General features: G+C 39.1%; 1 protein-coding gene across 2 annotated transcripts in view; it reads right to left on the minus strand.

Annotated features, from left to right (window-relative positions):
* Nucleotides 1-8235: 8235 nt before the first annotated feature.
* LOC115235084 (nephrin-like) overlaps nucleotides 8236-24014 on the minus strand; it is a 397929-nt gene continuing 382150 nt past the window's right edge. The window contains exons 16-18 of one of the 2 annotated variants that reach the window (XM_029806647.1): nucleotides 20452-20676; nucleotides 17763-17929; nucleotides 8236-15183 (exon numbers count right to left, since the gene is read on the minus strand). In XM_029806647.1, coding sequence (XP_029662507.1) covers nucleotides 14797-15183; nucleotides 17763-17929; nucleotides 20452-20676 — 779 coding nt within the window. In that variant the 3' untranslated portion in view covers nucleotides 8236-14796. Of the gene's footprint in view, nucleotides 15184-17762; nucleotides 17930-20451; nucleotides 20695-24014 lie in introns of both variants that reach the window. The other variant, XM_029806646.1, reaches the window with a different exon arrangement.

The raw sequence follows: 24014 nt of genomic DNA on the forward strand, positions 1-24014 counted from the left end.
TTAGGTCTACCGGAAAGTTCTGTCCGTTTTTGGAATAAAACAAAATACAAATTTTTATTACCGTCAATAAACTTTATTAAATAATGTAATTGCCATTATTCGGACTGTCTTATCTGTTGTATCTCGAAATAAAACGAAAAGTTTTGTCGTTATTTTTGGAATTTTACCACACATTACTACCGTGAAGCAAATTTCTGGAATCGCCCTAAAATAGAGTAGACCGCCGACTAAACTAGTCGTTCGCGCTGGTATAATATCAAGAGTCCGGGAGCCACGTCATTATTAGTATGCTAACGTAAACATTACTGCCCGTGGCTATGCAGAGCCGGGTAGCGTAGTCGGTAGCGTCCGTAATCCGATACTGTTGTAGGTTATGCCGCGGGTAACTATGCCAAAACTGGGAAGTCTACTGTAATCACGATTGGCAGGATAGAGAGTAGAAGCGCAGATTGCACGGTTAGAGCTGTGTGTATAATTAATTTCAGGAGATAAAGAGATGAATAAAGAGCGGCTATTATGTGTTATAAAATACACACAAAAGAGCTTTTTATTTAATTAATATACCTTTTTTCTTTTAGATTTTCTTTCTTTTTTTTTAGTTTATTTTGTCTCATCCGATAAATGACTATTTTCGCGAAAAATCTAGATATCTGAAAAATCGTTCCGCATGCCAAGGAAACCTAGCGCGAAATAAAATATGTATCGGCTACCCTCGTTTCTCTCTAGCGTCTAGTTCGTGCTGCAATCCGCCAGCAAATCCATCGGCATCGATTTATTATCCGCAAAACGAGTCTGGCTGGTCGTAAGTTCACCCGCAATCGAATTTGTGGTGGACATTGCCGGATTAATCGATAACGTAAAGATAGGGAGATGAAATTTTTTCTACACATTTAATCAATAATATTTTTTAAGAAAACAAGAAGTTGTTCAACAAGGAATTGTGACAATACATTTTTTATTTCCCTTTCAATATTAGTAAGCGTTTTTATAAAAATAAATTGTTGAGAATATAATACTAATGACATTTAATAAAAACGTATATTAATTTGTGTAAAATTTGTTTCGTTAATTTTATTATTTTCACAAAGGATGATCGCAGCTGCTGAAATGCATTTTGATAAAATCATTAATTTTTAATCGCGTATTGAGTCTGTGTTAAAGTCATCTTCTATATCGTAGCAGATAATGGCGTTTAAAAAGCAGATGATCTCGCAGAATATGACTCGTCGCTGTTGGCGAATATCTATATGAACTCGAGTCGATCGGTGGATTCTTTAAGCACGTGATTTCTTTGAATTATGCTCCAATTCGTTCTCGCGTTTCGTTCTAAGCGCCTCGAGGTAATCGAGCGTCACGCCAGATCGCGTTACAAAAATCGTTTCTCGAGGCGTGAGAATCCCCCGCCGTTCGCCGGCACTTTATTGGCTCGTCCGTGACGCGAAGACCGCTTCTAGGTCTGACTAATGGCAGTGGCTGACTACTGGCGCGGTCCGACTACTGGCGATCGAGTTATCTTGTTAGCGGCAATCGATATCGGCCAACTGTGAAGAGAGGAGTTATCCTGTCAAATGATGCCATTTCAGTTCTCGACCTGTTTTTCTTCTCCTTCCGGTAATTGATGGACGAAAGAGGCATATTGCGCGTTAATGATATTTTAAGATTAAAGTAAATGAGAGAGAGAAGAGCGACTGAAAAATTACAATTCCGAAAAATAAAAAATATTTATTTCTACAAATTTTTTAAATCTTTGGTGGAAGATGAAATATTTATTTTACAAAAGAGAGAGAATGTTTATTTCAGTATTTTCTCTTCTCAATAGTCACATAAAAATATATTCTTTATTGTTTGCATTAAAAAGGATAAATATTCCAAAAGTAACATTTTCACAATGAAACTCGTTTAGCGGCTTTGTTTTTTTATTTATTAGTTTTGTCAAGAGATACTTTTACGTTTATTTACGCTTTTAAGCCTGTCGCACATTTATTTTCTTTCATCTTTTTGGGTCAACCAGCTATATATATGTGTGTGTCTCACACGAGACAATAAAGTGAACTTTGATAAGACCCATTGAGCAAATAGAATTTCTCGTTTGCTGCGTATATAGAGACGATTACAATGTACGATTACAATTCGCTTCAGATAATTTAGCAAAGCGACAAAAATGAATTACTCAGTACAGTTGTTTTCTGTTTGCTATTTCATTTTCTGTTATATCTTGGCGCAATTTCGAACGTCGTTGAAAATGCGACGAAAGGACCCCATTATCTCGAGCACGTACTTTACTCAAGCATATTTGTTTTGCACGAGTAAGTAGGTACGCAAATCAGCAGAAATAGAGAAAAAATATACTCCCGCTTCCTTAATATTCGCTCCTAGCAACTAGCACACCGGGTGCGCTAATTTTATGCAACACATTTACATTCGAAAGCCTGGAATAACTTCAAATCGAAGCTATCGATTACATACGTTAAAATTAATTGATATTCGTCGAGCATTAATAGATAACGCTAAATATAGCCAGAGTCGAGGTTACAGCTACATTTGACGAGGTGATACAGTCACGATCGGTCTTGAAAGGTCACATACGCTTGTTATTTTCTTTTATAGGTGCCTTCTTTCAGAGGTGCAAAGGTGGGAGATGAGATCCTTAACGCGAAATTACTGAGAGAGAGAGAGAGAGAGAGAGAGAGAGAGAGAGCCTAACTTTTCTAAAATATTTATTTATCTAAGATATTTATGACTCTTCGCGACTTTACTTTTAAAAGAAATACATGACGGAGGACGTACTGATAATTTCATATGGAGATCTTGGAAATCCTGTACGCCATCAGATTCGCCTTCCGTAAGGAAATACGAAGCGTTTCGTGATTCGCCACTGGAGACGGAAACAATATTCTTCCTTCTCCGTACCTAATAGGGGGATCCTGCCTGAGCCGTATTATCCTTGTGAAAAATTCACGGTCTCTAAAAGCACGGCCATTCCGGACCCGGTCGATCGTCTTGTATATTCGCCGTGTTCCGTACATGGCCCTGAATTCACATTTCCATAAGAGCCGCGCGCCATCGCTAGGATCTCCCGATCGAATCTTTTATCATTCCGCCATCTCTCCTCGAACGATCTCGCGTGCCTATCCACGGACCCTTAACGATGCTACAATGCACCGATCGATGGGCATAATTCATAGACGACAATGTTTCATAGGTCCTGCGGCTCTCTCGTCCCTCGTTATGTTCCGACATGAACGCGCGTTAATACTTAAATCATGTCTCGCGTTATATAGTCTGAAACGACACAGAGTCACGACTGTCGTCGCGTTGTTACGAGCAGTAATATGAACGTACGATTGGCATTAGAAACACGCGACGTTAATGGGCGGTTAGCGGTGAGCGGAACGGACGGTTAACTGTCAGAATAGTGAGATCAAATTGTTCCGCAAAATATTTGCCGTTTTCCATTCCGGAAAGAATTTAATTAAAGATCTCATGAAATATCTATTTGGCCTTGTTTTGTTTAATATAACAAATACTTTAAACATTATTAAAACTTTTATAATACATTATGTATGAGCCTATATAAAAGGAAGTAAAATTTATTAAAAGTTTTATATAAATTAATTTCTTTATATCTGATATAATACACATTCTCGATATAATGATAGAATTCATGAAAAATTAAATATATATGCATATTTAAAACATTAATTTTATTTAAACATACTAAAAGTAAAAGCATCATTAAACTTTTTTTTTAGAATCTGTGAAAAAGTTTCGTGGTGAGTATAACGCGTTACCTTTTGTCTGCCTTTTGTTTTGAAAAAAGTAGACAAACATTTATCTTGTGCCGACGGTGCAACGTTGCACGAAAAATTGACAGGCTTTTTTTTTTGTTTCAAACTCTCTCTACCCTATGAAGTACCGGATGCATTTATCGATTTGCTTACGAAGCCAATTACGATGGTGTGTAATAGAAGCATTACTCTCTCTCTCTCTCTCTCTCTCTCTCTCTCTAACCAGTCATTCTTCAGTCAAAAAATGAAAAAGTAGAACACTATCGTAAGAATATACTCACCGTCGACGTTTCACGCTTCCCGATATTTCTACCAGCTACGTAATTTTCGTAAAAATGGAGAAAATAAATTGTCATGGAAAATGAAGGGACGGAGAGCTTCGGCTATCATCATCGTTCATCATTAAAAATTTTATATTATGAGGCTCATACTCCATGAAACTTCAGGGAAATTGCAGCGAAGGTAGTGTCTTATCTGTAAATATTTCACCACATTGAATTAGATATTAATCCGTAAACTTTTTCAATGCGGATTACAACTCGCAGGTTCTATAATAATAATAATAATAATAATAACACTACGGACTACATTAATTAAGCACGCTGTATGATGATATTCGTTATATTATATAATGTGAAAATAGTAAATTACTCCGTTTTTTTTATTTTAAATTTCCAATATTTGAAATATCTCATTAATAGCTAATGAAAAATATACGAAATTATATTCAGTCAATTGCATAAAAGTATAATGGTGCAAATGGCAGAAATGTATTAAAATAATGATACAATAGAAAGCTCGCGTAACTAAATTTTACGTACAGAAGCTTTGATTTTATATGAACTAAAATTTTATTATTTTTATTTAAAAGTGAAAATATGTAATATTAATCTTAATTAATTTTTAATTATTAAAATTAAATGAAATATATGAAATATGTAATTATATAGAAAAATATTGTTATGCGTACACATTTTTTAATGCGCGAGCATAAATAAATCCGTATTGTTATTTGCATTATAACGTTAATTATTTCAAGATGAAAAATAATATTCAAAAAATCTCGGTAAGCGTTGTTTTTCTGCTCGATCGTGTGAGTATTCGAAACTTGGCTTCACTGAATTCCGTATGTGAGTCGCGAATTTAAAGACTACTTGCATAATTTGGAGCGCCCTCAGAACGATGGCGGCATATTTTATCTCTCGAACGAGGGAATGCCCCTTCTACCACTTCCCTCACGAATTATTGGTACTTTTGCGACACGGTACGTACGTGCAACTGGCTCATGACTCGTGCATATATATTTTACCCTGGCATATTAATTAACTCCGAAGCACATAGCCGGGGTTTTTGCGCTGGTCGACTTGCGCAGTGCGAAACGTCGCGAAATTCACTTCAGCGATTATAAATGCGCTAAAATGAAACAAATAAAGGATAACGGTCCTCTAGAGGGCCGCAAATGTGGGGTGCGAGCCGGATAAGCGATTTATTCTTCTCTTTACTTAAATATTTATTTCAAGTTTTAGCTGGAGATTTACGCGCACGTGTATTTTAAATATTATATATATATATTTCAATGAATAATATCTGAACGCTTTTTATTGTTGTGATTGATAATTGTGTTTTGTTTCATATAATCGTGATGAAATGCAAATGGGTCAACAATCAATTTTCGTCAATATAATCACTCAGAGCGTATCTTTCGCTTTTTTCTATATTCTTTTATTATACGGCAAAAAAATCGATAAATGTAATAATAATAATCGCAAATAATAACAATTTCTTTATAATTTGTCAATATGCAAATAAAACGAATTATTCACGGATATAAATATTTATATATAGCTGATTTATGTTTCATTTTTGGTGTCAATTTTTTAATATGTCAAAAGACAAACGAAAATTTGACTGCACTTTGAATGCATGTAGCTACAAGATATTATACACTTGCCACAATTTTTGATATTTCCAATGAAATAAATATGTTTATCGATTTAACAAATAAAACGACACCAATATGATTGTTTTCCATTTGTGTGCAACGCGCATACACATATGTCGTATCAAAAAGCGGTTGTCATTTGGCGATCCAATTTGTTGTTTTAACAAAATAAATTGCAAATTCGCGTAACGCGATTCTCTCGCCGGATTGACAGGGCTCGCCGGGCTCTCGGTATGAACTGCAGTACAAATTGAATAATGAATCGCGTCCTGTTTTTTTCGCTTCCAACGCGACACTTCAAGGTTAATTAAAAAGTGCAGCTATTTATTTAACTAGCGCGCGCGTATAACACTGCCCTTATACTTTGGACGTAATTACGTTGCGCGTGCTACTAACAAACCGGTCGCCTGTGTTTAAAATCCTTTGACGCCTGAATTTATCACTCGTCAGTGGAAAAAGTTTACGCTGGACGCGCCGTATAATCGGAGTCCCAAACGATTTTCGATTCGTGCCGTTCGTGTCAACGGCTCGCGATTATGCACGATTGTGTACGCGGCGGTGAAGGGAGAGAGGGAGGGGGAAATTACTGGAAAATTTTTAAAGATGCACATAGAACGAACAAAATCCCAGTTTCTCCGAGAGAGCAAAGCTCGAAAACTCGTTCCACGGCGAGCGGGCAGAGAGAGAGAGACCGTAACTTAATACCCTGCCGCGTTGTCATCGCGGAAAGTAAAGAGAAATCCGACGTGTACTTAATAAGTTTTCAGTAATAACCGGAGCTCGGATTTCCGTGGTGAGACGCTTGACTTCGTCGACTTGCCACGTCAGTGCCCTTATTACCCGCCTACTCTAGTAAAATCCTCCACTCGCGCCAGAGCGCGTAATCTTAATAACTGCCGCGATCCGGGCTTAGACAATAACTATCAAGCGGAATTTATTCGTGGTATTTTTAAATTGCGAAGCGATAACTCTGATTTTGTTGGAATTACCGCGCTTCGAGAAGCGGTTTGAAATGAAATCGTTGATCAAGCTTTTCGACTATTTTAGACGTATTACGCAATAAAATAGTAATTCGTTGTAACTGCTAAATATTTTTAACAAGTACGAGCTTCGTATACGAATCTTCCCGCAAAAAAATTATTCGATTCAAAACCAGATGAAACGCACGTATCTCATGTATACCTATGTGTGTTTGTGTAACTCTATCGGAAAGAAAAGTCACGTGAAATCATATCGTTGAAGCCAGGCTTTACGCCAGTTGAATTTTACGTTAGCGCGACATCGAGCCGAGCGAGGGTCGGCACCGAGGAACAGTGAAATATGAATCTCGGTCGGCGAAAGCAGTCAACGAAACCGAGATAATCAAACGCGGCTATCTACCATTGCGCTCTGTAAATCCCAGAAGCAATAAAGCTGCGGCAGAGACGGGCAAGGGAAGAGGGAGGGAGGGAGGGCAGGAGAGACAACGGCGTACTTTTCGTTACCACCTTCTTCCACGATGGAATGGTTGCGCGAAAGAGAAAACGAAGAGAGAGAGAGAGAGAAAGATTTTCTCCCGACGATTTTTTAATTACTCGTTCGCAATTTCGCGTCTCCGCGCCCGACGTAAACGCCAGTTCGCGAGAAACGGCCGGCAGACAATTGGCGAGAGAGACGAAAGGCCGGTGCGGAGAGATGCTGTCGGAACGATCCGGGATTTATGTTATCACCGGAGGACTCGCGGGAGGCTCGCACGTGTCGGGGAAACTGGATTGGCGGAAAAGAGGAGAGGCACGTGAAGGTCGTTTCGGCCGATATATATATATATATCTAGGTGAGCCAGAAGCGGCAAGGTAACCCCCCTTCACGGAGCTCTGCGAATTCTCACCTCGCTCTATTCTCGTAATCCTGCCTTCCCGAGAGTAGATTACACATTATCGTGTGCGCGCGCGCCCGCCCATATAGGTGCATAATAAATGAAATAATGAAACTCGGCGTCTCTAGCTCTCAGTGCTTCGAGCCCCGCGTAATTAATAGGAGGAAATGCGACAAAGTGTGTTCGTTATACGGCAGCGCCGCTTCTAATTTCGCCGTGGTGTAATACGCAGTATTAATTTCGCCTGCTTTATTATCCATACTACCCCGCCGTTTTTACTCTGGAATATCTAATGCGGATGTACATTACGTAATTGGCCGGGACGTACAGCAAAATTTTATTATCTGTTATATCATCAAGAGATGGGCCTTTTCGCAATCTAAAAGAAATAATGAATAATATCGGCAATATACTCACCTGTAATCAGATTACAAAGATGAATTTTCACAGAGTTTTGCAAAGATGGTAATAAATTAGTTCTGTCGAACGTTGGCTGACTTTAAATTCCTGCGCCGGAAATAAAAAAATTAAGATATTGTATCATATAAAGTCGTGCTATCACGCACAGATAATTGTGAAAAATTTCGACATATGCACTTTCGGATTATTTAAAGTCGTCCAAGGATCGGCAAGCGCTTCTCATCTCGTCATTTTTCATATCAACACGTTTATTCTGATTACGTTGAGGTGTGTATATATTTATAGAGAGAGATCTATAATTATTGTAGATACACGTAGTATGGTCATCGCAATTTCAATATTTGACACGCTCGCGTTTCTCTCGTCAGGCTCGTCAGGTGAAATCTCACGCAACATTCGCACTCACAGACACGCAAATCGCGATTTTACAGAAGAATGTACAAACGAGCACGCATACGTTTATTCGATCAGAAGATTATGTACAATTCAACATACACGCGCGATTCGCCAGACTTCTTGTCGCACAATTCACGTTATTCGCATAGAAAGGAACGCAGTTATGTCAACAAAGAATGGAAGGCGAAAAAATACTACCGTTAAATGCCAAAAATAAAAAAAATTTTAAATATCGAGTTTGCAGAAGCACTGTCAATCAATTTAACATCTTAAACCGTCTTAAACCAAATCTTTTTGTACTCGATGTTTTTCTGTGTCTTTCCTACTCTTTGATTATTCGTTCATAATTATGACAATAATTAAAATCGTGAAATAATATTGCAATGTAACAGAACAGAAGAAGCCAGTGTGCGACGCGCTCGAACGTGCTCGAATTTTTCGTGTGACGTATAATAGGTAATTAATGTTCATTCTCCGTAATACGCGGAAATTCGGACATTGTCGTGATACACTTCGATATCCGATAGATATTCAAGAGAATGCATCGGAATATCTGTACTACGGGATAGGGGATGTATTACGGATTCCGGGAAGTCCGGGATTGATGCGGCGAGGTTATCGCGGCGAGTGATACGTGCGGGCGCGGAGTAAATGAATATTCCGCTACAAAAAAAAAAAAGGGACTTTTGAGGGCTTTATTAGAGCTTTTGACGCTTTCGTACAGGTTAATAGATTTCACGCCGCGGAGAGAAGAATTGACTTTTAGATTCGATAAGCCGGCATAGAGATTTCGTATAGCGAGGAGGAGAGAGAAGATTTCTTTTGAAACTGGCACGAGACATCGGCCCGGGCCACTTTTGCCCTCGAGATTTCCCTCGCCACGGATGCAACGTACGCCGCAATGCAGACACGACATACAAAGCGCAACTTTGCTACTTCGGAGGCTGCGGTGAAACGAATGAGCGTGTCTATTCGAATGAGCGATCTAACGGTCGGTTCTTACTGAAATTTCGCGCGGGTTGTCTGCTTTTTCGCGTGCTTTGATCAATTGAAAAGCGTGATTTTAATCGGAACAAGACTTTGGACAATGAGTAATTAATTCATGGCGATTTGTTAGCGAAAACATAATACAATATGTCTCACGTCAGAATGTCATGCAATGAAGACAATATAATCTCTCTATTACACATGATAAAATATATAGAAGAAATCAAAGAAAATTAATAAAGTTTTTAATGTTAAAAAAAATCCGGTATTTAAATCAAAATATCGTGATATCCTCAAAAATGATAATCAATATTTTAGCAATAAATTTTTAATTCAGTTCGCTTTCTTATTTGTACCGATTTTATCAAATGTGATTATCACGAAATATACACACACAGAGTGGCGATATTTCAATTTATCGAGAAGTAATCTGAACTCTGTCCACGTGCAATGACATTTGACTTAAACATTGCAGGTAGTCGGAAACACGCAAGTCGTATAACGATGTGTATTGGCTTGCAATCGCTCATTCTATGCCAGAATACGGAATTGGGTTGCGTCGCGAAATTCCGCGGTCCAGTCGTTTCCTTATCACCGTCGAAAATTTCGCGGCGTTGAAACGCGGCCCGCGGTATTTGACAGGAAACGTGGAATGTATTGTAGCATGCGAGAAACAAGAATGTACGAAGGAGACGCGCATGTGGAGGAGAACCGGCGCGTGATCGTTAACGGGGCGCGTGCTTAAAATATCTGCGAAACCGGAAGGACGCCGCCAATCGAACTTTTATGTATGTGTACAGATATACATCCGGTGTACGCATCGAGTGAATTTACACTGCAGCTATTGCACTGCAGACTATTGTATGCGTTGTACATGGTACGCGTAGTTATAACTTCATCGAACTGAAGTGCATTGTATTGATCAAATGTCAAAATATTTTTTTTTTTTTTTTTTTATTCGAGTTGTCGCATAAGAACGATCTCTTGGATTTTATTTCTCTTGAGGACAATAGAAAGGATTTTAACTTAAAGTATTTTTAGTCGTGATTGTGTGCAGGAATTCTTCTGCAAAGAAATATATAAGTAAAAAAATTGTATTATTATATGTCAAAATAAAAAATTATATATATATATATATATATATGTATATAATTTTATATGTATGTCAAATAGTATAACGCACAAGAACAGAATATAGAAAAAGAAGAATACAGTTAAGCAGTATAGTTTGATATATATATCTTTTGAGTTGGAAAGAAAATTGATCTAACGGAGATTTGATTGGAGCACTCAAGGTATAATTTTCTTTTCTCCGTCCACTTCGATCTCGTTCGAGCGCCGGACATAAAAGAAAAAGATTCGTCTCGTCTCAACCCTTTCATTCTTAAATTCTTGAAAAATTCTTTATTGCGAAATAGCTGCAAAATTCTAATGGAAAGCAAGGCGCGAGTATGTTTAATATTTAAAAAAAAAAATAACATATTTAAATATATAATATTAAGATAGAGCACACATGTTTCGATGCTTGTCGATTAGTAACAAAAATGTTCAAGTTTCAAATAAAGCGTGGAAGAATTAATGCGCAATTTGTTCTTTTCTACACTATAAATTACGTGAGAAAATCGTGAAATAGCGCATACTCACGCATACACACACATGCATATATATCTCTTTTTTTATTACTCTTAATCCTCGACTTCGCAGAACTACCATAGTCGCATACACACGGCGAAAGGTAGATTTACGCTCACGTAGCATACATACACACAGGCACACATGCGCATACGTACATATACATATATCTTTAGTTCTTTGTCTGACCATTAATCGCAATCCGATCGTTTAATTATACAGTCCCGCCCGCTCTTTAAACGGGCCTCGCCTAATTGGGCGCCCAAGACTTGACGATATACGCGGAGGTATTGTATTACGCACACTCTGAAAAAATATCTTGGCGCTGTACATCGGAGCATATATCTTACAAATTACGAAGGGGCGTATGGTACGCACGAAGGAACGCTCGTCACGTCGACTTTCTTCGCGTTCCTCGGCCGACGACGACAACGACGATCAATAACGAATTTTATGTCGTACGTTTAATATCGGTTAGCCACGAGAAGGAACGATAAAGATTTTTATTCTTTTTTATAACAATCGTTAAAAAACGTACATTCGAATTATATGAGACAAGAAACTGAATATAAATAATCATCTCGAATAAAAATTATAAAATTTTTTGAAAACAGAAAGAACGGGATTCGCGCGCGTTAGAATCATTGTATCTTTCCTTTCCCTTGGACCGGCAAGACAATAATGCTCGATACAATTTTCCTGGGAGCGTACGTAGCTCTTGTAATATCGTTAACGGATCCGTCGATAACGATCCTTCGTGTGCCTGTTCTGTTGTCGTCCCTCAAAGAAGACGTAGGGGTTTAATCTCGAGCATCTCTCGCGAATAAAGTCTCTCTTTTCTCGATGTGTCCTTATGTACAAGTTATTTACAATTCCGTCTTCGCTGCGTGTGAACACGACGATGAGGATCAATAATATGTATATATCTCTAAGATGTACACGCGTGTACATTTGTACGGTGCACAACGTACGGCGACGCGCGAAAGATACTCCTCTCGAGATAATTCTTTGTTATTTTCGACGTTAAACTTCTTGCGAAAATAAAAGTGACATGGCAGTTGTGTGCGTTTGGCAGTCCTATAGGACAGGTCTGTCCACAAGATTTCGTCGTAAAATAATGTACGTCGCGGCAGTATGTTTTTTTTTTTTTTAAGGGATCGACGCGAAGTGAAGATATAATCGGCTGCTAAACGATGAATTACATCGTATTTGATATCGCGTGATTTGATATAAATTAAACGCAGGTTTCGTATAAAGGATCCATGCATATAGATAACAAATTATTTTCAAATGTATTTTTTACTCATTTTCCATGCGCTATTTTCGATCGCTGATTTTTACCGTACCATACTAGTACTCTTCAAATTATAAATTTGAATAACCAGCTTCGATATACGTGATGACACAAATAAGCTTGTTTTAAAAGGAAATATAAAAAATTGATAATCGAATGAAAAATAAAATATTATTTGCGATATTTCAAGAAACTCAAATAATGTCAATCAAGTTCGAATAATATAGCGCGATGTAATTGACCGTTCGTAAGCCGCTTTTAACTCAACAATCCTGCAACGTTATTGTCTCTTTATTCACGAATGACGATCCCGTCGCAAAATATCTTCCATTTGAACTAAATGGAATTATGTATGGATGCTCGCGTCGCTATTGAACGATGCGCAGTGTACAAGGTACGTTTAGTAATTAGAATTAATATACATGTTTTCGGAGCGCGAGTAGGCTCTTTATTAACGCACACGATATAATTTCGATAATTAATCTAAATTTATATTTCGTGTCCTCGTCCTCGAGGAAAAGTTATTATTTACAATATCTTATGAGAATGTGTGTCAGGTCATTACGAAGGGAAAATTCTTTCTCGAGTTATTGTGGAAATGCGACTTTTGCGAAATTTCCGCGCGAATATTATTCACACGTCGCGCGTTAGATAAGAGAAAATTCGTGTAAATAGACTAGAATGATGAAAAGATAAAGCGAACGAGCCGCGCGAGAAAGAAGGATCGATAGTTCCGCTTATTTTATAATCAGGAAATTTATTCTTACCTTGCAAGTTTCCATAGCGTGCGGCGAACTGAAAATAATTCAGAATAAATGTCGATACACAAACTGAGATTTAATTAATCTCACGTCAACGTGACACATCTGAAATTGTTAACTGTAACATGCCACATACAACGGAAGCAATTATATGTATGCTTTTTTTGGGGAGAATCGATCAATCATTCAACAGCAGCATGATTTGACTGATTAATCGATTAATTATTTTCTTGATAATTATACTGATATTGTACGAGGAGACAAAATCTTTATTGGTCGAGCATGAATTTATTTATGGGATTCGATCGATGCGGATATTGGATAGTTCATAAAATTGCGAGTATTTTTGGAACTGGAAATTCCGCGGTAACGACAAAAGGAAGAGAACGTGTCCGACATAGAGAAAATCTTCACGTCGGATTATCGTAACGCTGTCGTGTTCTATGCGGCGCACTTGTTCCGTGTCGCAACGCGGAAATATTTTTGAGGATTTTCGCGGAATAGATTGATCCTCTCCCCGGCGCGGATCTTTCCCGTACTCGAAATTTATCGTCGCGACGTAATCGACACGATACACAGTACTCCGAGAGAGAAGGAGAAAGGGAGCATATCGATAAAGACGCGCCATTTTACGAAAATACACTCAACGCGCGACGATCTTCTTTATTCCCATACCTACTTTGTAATACAAAGTATACTCTTGGGATAGAAAATCTACATTCGCCGTCGCGAGACATAGGTACATCGCCTCTCGCGATACGAACATCCCGCGAAATGTGGAAATCTAGATTTTTCGACATGTTTCTCTCCACTTCATCGGCTTTTCGGTCAACCAATGGAATTTTCCATGGTTTCGTGGATTTTTAGACACCGGTATTTCCCGAGATCAAAAGGATCATATAAGAATGACGATTCTCTTGTGAATAAATTCGTTTCGCCACCGTGCTCGACGTTCTCGATCGATTTAGGATATACGTTCTTATACTCTTTTTTTTTTTTTTTTAAATTATAAGATAAATTTCTCAAGTGTGTTCTTTCTGTAATTTGGAACTTTTTTTCTTGTACATAATATTTTTAGTTCTCATCGAAGATAAACACAATTCTTGGAATCTTTAGAAATTCGGCAGTAATAATCCTGATATGTTTTCAGAGATTTTGTTTAATATATGTAATATTTGTCTTATATGTATATTGTTTTGCGAATATATAATACACAATATCTCGGATTAAAGAAATTCATTTATTGCATCCGATATATTGAGGAATCTTTTGATATATATTCATTAAAATTATTTGGGCAGTTTTGAATATTTAAATTAGCTATCTCGATAGGATTGCAAATCGTGAGTAGGTTGCATTCAACGAAAGCATTTGGCTTTCTCTCATTATCCTTGTGATTCTTTATGCATGTTCGTGCGAATCCTTTACTAAAGTCTAGTAGTTCGATCATTGGTAATAGACCTGGCAGTGGTCGTCGGCGAAATTGTCTCGTATCTCCCGGAGAACGAGACGATCACATCGCAGCCGAACGAAACGTATAATTCACATTCGTATAGAGATATCTTTTCCCGAGAATTCGAGGACGTTTTACTTTAAAGAGAGCGCCGCGCAAAATTCTAAGGAATCGAAAGGTCGGCCACGAAGACGCGCACGATCGTCACGAGTCGGCGGCCATATCAGACGTAGTACTCGTTGACGTTGAGCGCGTCGGAATCGCGTCCCTATACGCAGCTTTCTTGGGTCGAGATGAGGGGCGTGCGGACGGTGACGACCTCCCTCGCCGGGTGATGTTGCTTGCCGCTCATCACGGTGGAGACGGTAGAGTCCTGGAGCACGTTCGCCGTCGTTAGAGGGGTGGTCGCGCACGACGGCGCGTTTGAGACGTCTATCTTAGGCGGCCTGGCGTTGTGATCGATGCACGCGTAGACGGTGGCTTCCTTCGTGTACGGCTTGCCGCCTACGATTACCCCGAGACCGCCGTAGCCCGGAAGACCACCCAGACCGCCGACTCCGCCGCCGAGGCTGGCCAATTTGGCGTCGGTCGCTAGGGTCGAAAGGGTGGTGGGTCTGGCCAGGCACAGTTCGGCATACGTCACCTCGCCGGATAACTGGAAAAAAGAAAATTGGGATACGCTACACAAAGACTGTTCGGAGAGAGAGACTTTTGTGTTGCCGTAAAAAGAATTGTATTATTCTTTTTTATAAAAATTGAATATCGTATACGAAATTGAATATCGTATAGCGTGATTGTCAAAATCATATAAGTATAGTAATGGTTGCGATCGAAGATAGAATTACATTAGCTGTTAGTATGAAATACGATAGAGAACACAGAGAAGAGTCAACTCCAATTGAATGAGATTCATTGGATCATACGATAAACGTTGAATTCCACATTAGCCTTGAATCCGATTACGATTGCAGCGTGCATATTGTTTCGATCGATCGAATCGGTCGTATATTACGCAACAAGTCCGGCTCGGATATCTAATGACACGTGGGGAACAGGAGATTAAGCTAATTTCACTACATTAGCGTATATTACATTGAGTTATATAGATGTGTATGCGCAGCGTAATCTTCGCTAAAGTAAATGCAACCGGGATAATGCATATACGACCGAGCATTTAAATAATCCCGTGCAACTCAACGCGAAACGCAGCCAACTTTCGAGATAGAACCAAAGCGTTCCTAAGAAACTAAAGGGAGAGTTTTCGCGGCGCATTTTCCCTATTCCCGGGACTTAGATAATACGGACAGGTCTAACTTTCGAAATTTTCACTCCTGAATATTCCTAAGAGACCGCCCGGACTAGTTGGCTCGTATCACGGAAACTTTTGACGGCGGGAGTTCCTTCGACTGTTTAGGACGGAAACCCTCGAGTGCCCGACGCCATTTCCTATAAATTGGACGCAAAACAGCACGGGGAATGTTCCCTCGCGATGAAACACAGGAAGGAAAGGCATAGACGTAGACCAAGTTGTTTTCGCAGCGAGCGGACTACTTTATTGGATTTTATCTCGCAAAGGATTAATGAAAGAAGAAATGCGAGTTTTGCTTGGATTTACAAACTCGAACTGATGCTACCTTTTACTACACAATCAGGCTCTCAATTTTCCATAAGAATGTATAATTTATCGCGAGAGCTTGTAAACTCTGACAATCTCCTATACGATAGTTACGAGAAATTTTAAATCGTATTGCCGATGTCCGAAGAATTTTCAAATTTAGCAAAAGGATTGAAACAATTGGAAATGATAAAAAAAGAACAATTAACTGAAGGTGAAATGGAATACGAAAATTCTTAGCGATAATCAAAGTTTTCCACTCTGGAGTTTTGTTCTTACCGAGGTTTTACTAACAGAACTTTAGATCCCAACGGTAATTAGCAATTAATTTGGTGTGAAATTGAGGGTGAAGTTTCAGCGAATCGTGACGAAAGGAACTCGAGTAGCAGATCGAGGAAAATTTGAAAGAGGAAACGCGCGTGAAGGTAATGAAAAAAGGGCGGGTTTTAATTCCGATCATTTGTCATCGTGATCGTAAAAGTTTGCCTTTACAATCCGCCGATTAACGATATTGTACTGGGTGCGAAATAATTTTATTCGGAAAAATATTACCATTTCTACTGTCTGTCTCCGTATCTCGGCATTTAGGATATTTCCTCGACCTCGGAATGTTTCGCAAAATCGGGAAGAAACGTGGACAGTGCAATTTTCTAGTTTCGAACTGCTGGAAGCTTCCCGGTTGAAACTTTACGCAGCCCGGGTGCCATCCTCTCCGGATGGATACTGTTATTTCAAACTACACCGCTCGGAGGACTTTCTCGAAAATGTTGGCCGAAGCTTATCGCGAAGGGAAAAGGCGAACGACGCGACAGAATACGACAACGGCGCGATTCGGCGAACTGTCTCGCTTCTTCCGTTTCTTTGCACTCCACTTTGCAGTTTCCCATCTCATTGGATAAACCTATTAATTTTATTAAAACGCTTCTTGCAGAACTAACAAAACTCTCGTGATTTAAACCATTTCGACTTTAATTGTTTTAAATTCCTCTTTGCTACAAACGATACTCGCTGCATTCACTTGCGTCTCGTGCAATCAGAACATCCATTTACATATAATGGCTATACCAACTATATGGCATGAGTATGCACCGAATAGGACAACAAAGTATAATTTAACACGGAATCTAAAGGGAATCGTTAGTTTGTTGGAAAATTGGCTTTTGCATGCGCCGCGGTTATATTCGCTAAAGTATGTGTATGTGTTTCATATACAAAGTGCTATTCAATTTCCACGTTCCTACAAGATTTTACCTACCAAGATTTATTAATATTTATATTATATGTGACAGAGTAGATCTTTAAAATAAAGTTATGTACAATGTACATCGTTTTAATCCATAAAGAACGTCATATGATTAATGGATAATAAAAAGAGAAGAAAGGGATGTGTCAAGATTTATTAATATTTATATTATATGTGACAGTAGATCTTTAAAATAAAGTTATGTACGATGTACATCATTTTAATCCATAAAGAACGTCATATGATTAATGGATAATAAAAAGAGAAGAAAGGGATGTGAATCAACGTTTCGTCGGACGTTAATTCTTTCGCAGATAAAATCGAGAAAATTAATAAATTTCGTTAGAAAAGAACTTCCGTGTCGCACGTTACTTACCGGCAAGGTTGGATAATTGCTGTAGTCGTTATGCGAATAGGCGGGAAGTCCTTGGAGGTGATTATTCGTCTGCTGGGCCGGAAGGGACGACGGTGGAAGACCATCCGGTGTGTTTTGCGTTGCCAACGGCGTGCCGGAAGTCGAGCCGGTCAGCTGATAATCTGAATCTTTCAATTCAAGCACACATGAAAAATTTCCCCGCTCTGCTCCGCGACGAAATACTATCGAGTATGATTTTGTTGAAAAGTTTGTGCCTGTTTTTCAAACGGTATCTCGAAATATCGGTTATGAAAATCGATAAAACGTGTATCGTGAGTGAACGTGAACTTTTCAGATAAAATGGTAAAGCGCGTGATATTTATAAAAGATAAAAATATATTTGTGTGACATATATACTCACAATATGTATAGAATAAATACATAGTCTTTTTATAATTTTCAAATAATGTATAAAAAAATGTTTATATAAATAGATGGAACATTTCGTTTCTTATGAATATCATTGGAATGTACTAACATTCATTAGGTATGCTAGACTTACGCGGTATTTTATCGATACTGTCTATTTTAGTAAGAATTATTATTAGACATGTTACACAAAAAGCGGCGCCTCAGCCACGAAAATTATTCACAGAATTTATTATATTACTTATAAAAAAAAACCCGCAATGTAACATGTATTCGTTGTATGCTATTAAACCAATTTAATCATTAATTTACATCGTGATGATGCACTGAACTTTATCGTAATAAACTAATAACTATAAAGCATTACGAATGTATCGATACGTGGCTTAATTTACCGAGGAGCGATACGCTAATGCGATATGTTAATTAAATAGTAATTTGTACCTAAACAGATATATAGCATCGATCGTGATTAAATAATTAACTAAGTAATATCGCGTCCAGAGTAATTTTCTTCATTAGATTAACATTGAATATTTTGTTTGAACGACAAATTAGCATCCCAAATATATATTTCGCGAATATAACTAGTGAAATGTCTGATAATTATATAAAGGAAATAATAATTTACTTTCGTCGCGGATAAAGTCGATCGATATTTTGTTATTCGCTTTAAAAAATCTATGAAACAAAAATGAGACAACTCTTTACACGAAAAGAATTATAAACAATTCCTTCACGATTGTATCGCAGAATTACGATAACAAAGCTCGCCAGCGCGATTGTAACCATTCGAACGTTGCGTATCGGATTCGCATAAGCGAGGTTGGTGAACAAGTCTGCCTTGTAATCGGCCGAGTAATTTATTAACAAGTCAGGGGTTAAGTTCTATAGTTACCATATACTCGATTCATAACCGCTACTGCCATTCCCGCGCATTATTGCGAACGATGTAATGACGCATAGCATAGTTGTAGCGCGATGTTGTTAACGAATCGCGGTGCGTTGCACTCGCAATAGAGTCCGCTGAATTTCCGGTCTCGAGTACACTTACCCAAGTGTTCGCGATCGCTGTCAATCAGGCATTACGCTTGAAAGCCAACGGCAATGTAGCTGATAAAATATCCATGTCGAATCGAACGTCAAACTCCCGGAATAGCAACGTTAACTTTATTCCTCTCGTTCTTGTTACTTTTTGCATACATTTAGTTTGTTCGAATAATTGTATTTTTAAATTGATTTAATATTTGTTTTTAATTAAATATCATTTATTTGTCTATTGCATAGATATTTATTTAAAGATAAAAAATGGAAAAATTATAAAAAATTTAAAAATGTTAGAAATGTTATGTGTGCTCCCTTATGAAGAGTTACAAATAAAATTACATTTTATGAAAAAAATTGTAAGTAAAAATGGATCGAATAGAACTGGACGAAACAACGGAATTAAACGGATAGCGAACTCGTTTCCGCGCGGCCGATTCTTTTAAATTACAGATCAAATTGGAAACTCGGTTCTCTAAAATAAATTCGCCAAAGCGTACATAGAGAAAAGTGGAATAACCAGATACTATTTCATTCACATACACACGTACGCATGTGATGAAAATAATTAAATATTTAATATTATAAAGAAAGATGATTATATGTCATTTTCATTCTTCTCTATCATGATGTTTACGCGGTAATAAATTTTCGTATGAGTCTACGACTTTAAACCGAAAAAGGACATTAGTCGTGAATCTTTCAAAAAATACGAGATTTGTTTTTCGTGAATGCAAATTTTTGCTGCAGTCAAAAGGTAGGATGCATCGTCGCAGCAGGAGTACATTGCATTTCATCTCGTTCTTCGATCATAGGACGCAAAGGGGTACCGTATCCGTTTGAAATTTTCAGGACAAATACGAATCTCGATCGACGTATCGCTGCGTTACGCGTTACTCGTCGTTGTATACGGGACAGGCGTTGCATGCTGATTTACGCAGCTAAATAATTTCGTGCATTGTCCGAATTTTTCAGAGCGTGCGCTTTACGCCGGATATATGTATATTTAGGATATTTCCAAATTTTTTATTTAAACATTCCCGGTGTATAAAGTTTACCGTCAAACAACGTAAATATTAAACGATTTGACAGTAAAAATGGCAAATGTGAGATAAATTTGTTCGAAATGCGTGCGCGCGATTCAGTTTTTCCGAATACATTTAAAATATCGATATCCGCGTTTTTTTTTTTTAAATCGAACTTTTACGTTACGTCAAAGACATTTTTGGAGACATACCTTTGTTGGTCGGCACAACGTCCGGATTTCTGTCGTCAGCGTCGTAAAGGTCCTCGGAACTTGGCGCGGTGGCCTTCTTTAGAGGTAAATCGCCTGGCCTTTGAGCTCGTCTCTCGCTCCTCACTTTCAGCGCGGCTAGAATGGTGGCGGTGACGAACAAAAGTGCAGCGACCACACCGATCAGACCCCCGAGTAACGGGGTGAACTCGAAGGGTACCTGAGTACCTGTGAACAAAACGCGCACTGCTCTCGTGCAAGTATGTCGATACAAGATTCTTCGTACGTGTGATGAATTAAAAGGATGCGATTTTTCTAAATATCATCTCAAACACGTTATAAACAGATCGAAATAAAATTGCGGAGCAAATATATCTGGTGTACTCGCGTACAACGATGCCTTTGTCTGCGGTGCACTCACACGCGAGATGAAATAAACTAAGCAGCAACTCGCGAGAAAAGTAGCGGCGGGACAATTTTCCAGACGGGCTGCCGAGGGTAAACGGATTAAACGAGTTAAAGTTGCATTACGCCGTAAAAAGATTCGAGATATTTGGCCTGCGCGCGAGAATGGAGCCGTCTGACTACCAACCTACCTACCATTTCTAAGATTAATGAATTCGAATCCTTTTGATATCTCTCCACGTTTAAACACCGTCCCGGGCGACGTTTAATTTTCCACGTCTCTTCCGTAACGTCTTCTCTTCGTGCTCGCGCCCGCGCGCGCGCGCGCGCTATCGTTTTCTACCTGTCCGTTTTTTAATCTCTTTCCTTAGCCCGGGTCCCCCTCCCGAGAGACATCGTTCGTAATTGCCACTCGTTTTAGTCACGAGCGACCGAGTGTTTTTACTCCGTGCTCCGATGCACAGCCAAAGTGCACGTTAATTTTTAATCAAGGCGAAAGTGCACCGAGTATCCATGATATTTACCTGCCATCTACCTTTCTTCGTCACCTCTTTGCTTTTCCCCTATTTTGTCTTAAATTTTAACTGATTCCTAAAAATACGTTTCTGTTCGATGCTTTTTGTTCTTTCTGTACGGTCTCTTTATCAGTAAAATTGTAAATCACAGATTCGCATACCTAACTTGATTTTAGTATACTGAGAGAGAATGCAAAATTCCTCTCTTATTGGGGTCTCGTGCAAAGATATTTAAACGTTCGTAAAACATTAAAGCGATAAGACGAGTAAAATGAATTTATAATACAAAGAAATCATTCAAATTTCAAGGATACTTGTTTTTTTTCGATGAAAATGAATATTTTTAGGACATAGAAATTTATGAAGAAAATGATATAGCACAGCAGCAGCGCTTATTTGTAATCTTCATTTATCATTGCTTTCTTTTAGAAAAACACTACTCCATCTGGAAACTTTATTTAATACTTTAACTTTTAATTTAACTTTCTTTATTTGTGACAATCGCTGTTTTGTCTTTGATTTTTCTGATAGTGCGTGAAAATCTTTTTGCAAAATCATACTCAACTGATTTTACACGAGAATATTGTGTTATATTGGATATCGATGATACTGTATGTAACGCATTACATTTTGCCCTGCATCGAATCTTGTTTATTTTCCGCGTGACACGGAAGAGAACTTTTAATAATACACCCTCCTACCGGAATAATATTTATCGAACCGCGCGATACAATACAGCAGCCGTAAGCCAGAAATTTCCGCACCGCGGAAGGTTTGCGAATAATAGTAAATGGAATTAAGCTCTCGCCGCGTCGCGAGCATTTGATCGTATCGCGCAAATAGAACGTTCTCTCTCTCTCTCTTCACTTTTTTTCAGATCGATTAAAAATAAAAAATGCGATAGGTGTCGTGCATCAGCCTGTTTTTCGTTTTCATATATTTAGATGCACAAAGGCTGCACCGGTGCGGTTTGTGCCGATGCGACCTTTGGCCATGTATAATTTGTACTTTACATCGCACATCAGGGAGCACGAGGGAGTCGACGACGAGGAGAGGAGCCGAGATTTTAGAAGCTCCTCCTGTTAGCATGGCCCGTGTGAGATCGGATGTTCGTGGAATCTGGAGCCTTTCCGCGCTTTCTCTCGGGGAAAAGAAGATACGCGCGAGCGAGACGAGGCGACGACGGTGCGCGGACGATGCGACGTGGAGAGATAGCTGGTCCGGGAATTTTATTAAAGTTTCACAACTCGCCGGGCCTCTCTCTCTTTCTCTCTTTCTCTCTCTTTCTCTCATACGCGCGGCGAGTGGATCGATTTTCGAACCGACCATTCCGCCCGCATACGCGTATACCGGCTTATATACCCGGTGTACATATACATCACGTCGCGGATGTGCACTCGCCTGAATCGCCTGAACCGTGGAAACTGACCGAAAGAGCAATTTCACTTGTAAATTCGTCTCAGACCAAGATATATATACACACACATGCGTGTATATAAATATACATGTATATATGTACGTATGTATGTATGTCGGAGTCGAGTATATCCGTTCTAGAGGGAGATATATCCCGAATCTCTTCCTCTTCTCGTCGGTCGAGATCCTACCAGCCAGAAATCTAGGGGATGAATGCGGCTAGCGAGGGATGGATTCGACGAGATCCATTCTCTCGGGCATCTGGACCGGGCTCAACCCGCGTAGGATCTCGCCGGTAATTCCGCGCGCGGTTTGCGTTTCTTATGGAGCATCCGGTAAGTCGTGAGTTGTACTTCCTCCTCTCTCTCTCTATCACTCCTCCTTTACGAGACGCCGTTGTTTCCGCGGTGAAATATAAATGCATGGTGCTACTACTCTCGGTGCGCCGAGATGCCAGAATTTTACCGAGAATCGTACGCGAATGTAAATATTTGCGAGCGCGAGAGGTGGGGATGTTGAGCGGACCGAACGATCAATTTCCCTGTATCAATTTTCCGCGGTTTTATTCCGACGAATAATCGTACAGACTCCATCAACGCGTTACCGTGTAGATCTGGTCGTCGGAGTGATTATATCGCTCGCGGGAATAGAAAGTTTCACGCTGCTCTCATAGATCTTTCCCACTTTCGTAATTACAGGTGGACGGCGAGATTAATTCTCGTAATTACTCATGATATACCTGTTTCTGACTGCTTGCGCTTTGCAAATATTACCATCTCCTTGACGGGACAGAAATTTCTCTCCGTCTTTCCCACCGAATCTCCTTGGCATTGGGTCGAGAAAATAAGTACCGCCACCCGGTTCAACGAGCCACGTCGACATTCGTATTTCGGAGAGAGCATATAGGTATGCGGACCCTTTGGAAATCTGGCCGTAGCGTTTTACGCACCGCCAGAACCGCCGTCAATTTTTGGCCGAAACCGTTTCGTGTAAGTGGATTGGAAAACGTCGGAATAGATTACTACTCGCAGAGAACGGTCGTTCCGTAGAACAATCCACATCCCACGTGTACACACACACAAACACACGCAACGTAAATCTAATCTGCGTAATATCCGTCCAGGTGATCGTGCGTGCTTATGTGTTTGTATGCCGTCGATTGAATTTTGTCGATTCAGGTACTCAATTTTCGCGGTGAAACCTTTCGTATGGTCCATGCGGTCTTTAGCT

The sequence above is a fragment of the Formica exsecta genome, unplaced genomic scaffold (genome assembly GCF_003651465.1).
Source record: "Formica exsecta isolate Colony F162 unplaced genomic scaffold, ASM365146v1 scaffold21, whole genome shotgun sequence".
Lineage (NCBI taxonomy): Eukaryota > Metazoa > Arthropoda > Insecta > Hymenoptera > Formicidae > Formica > Formica exsecta.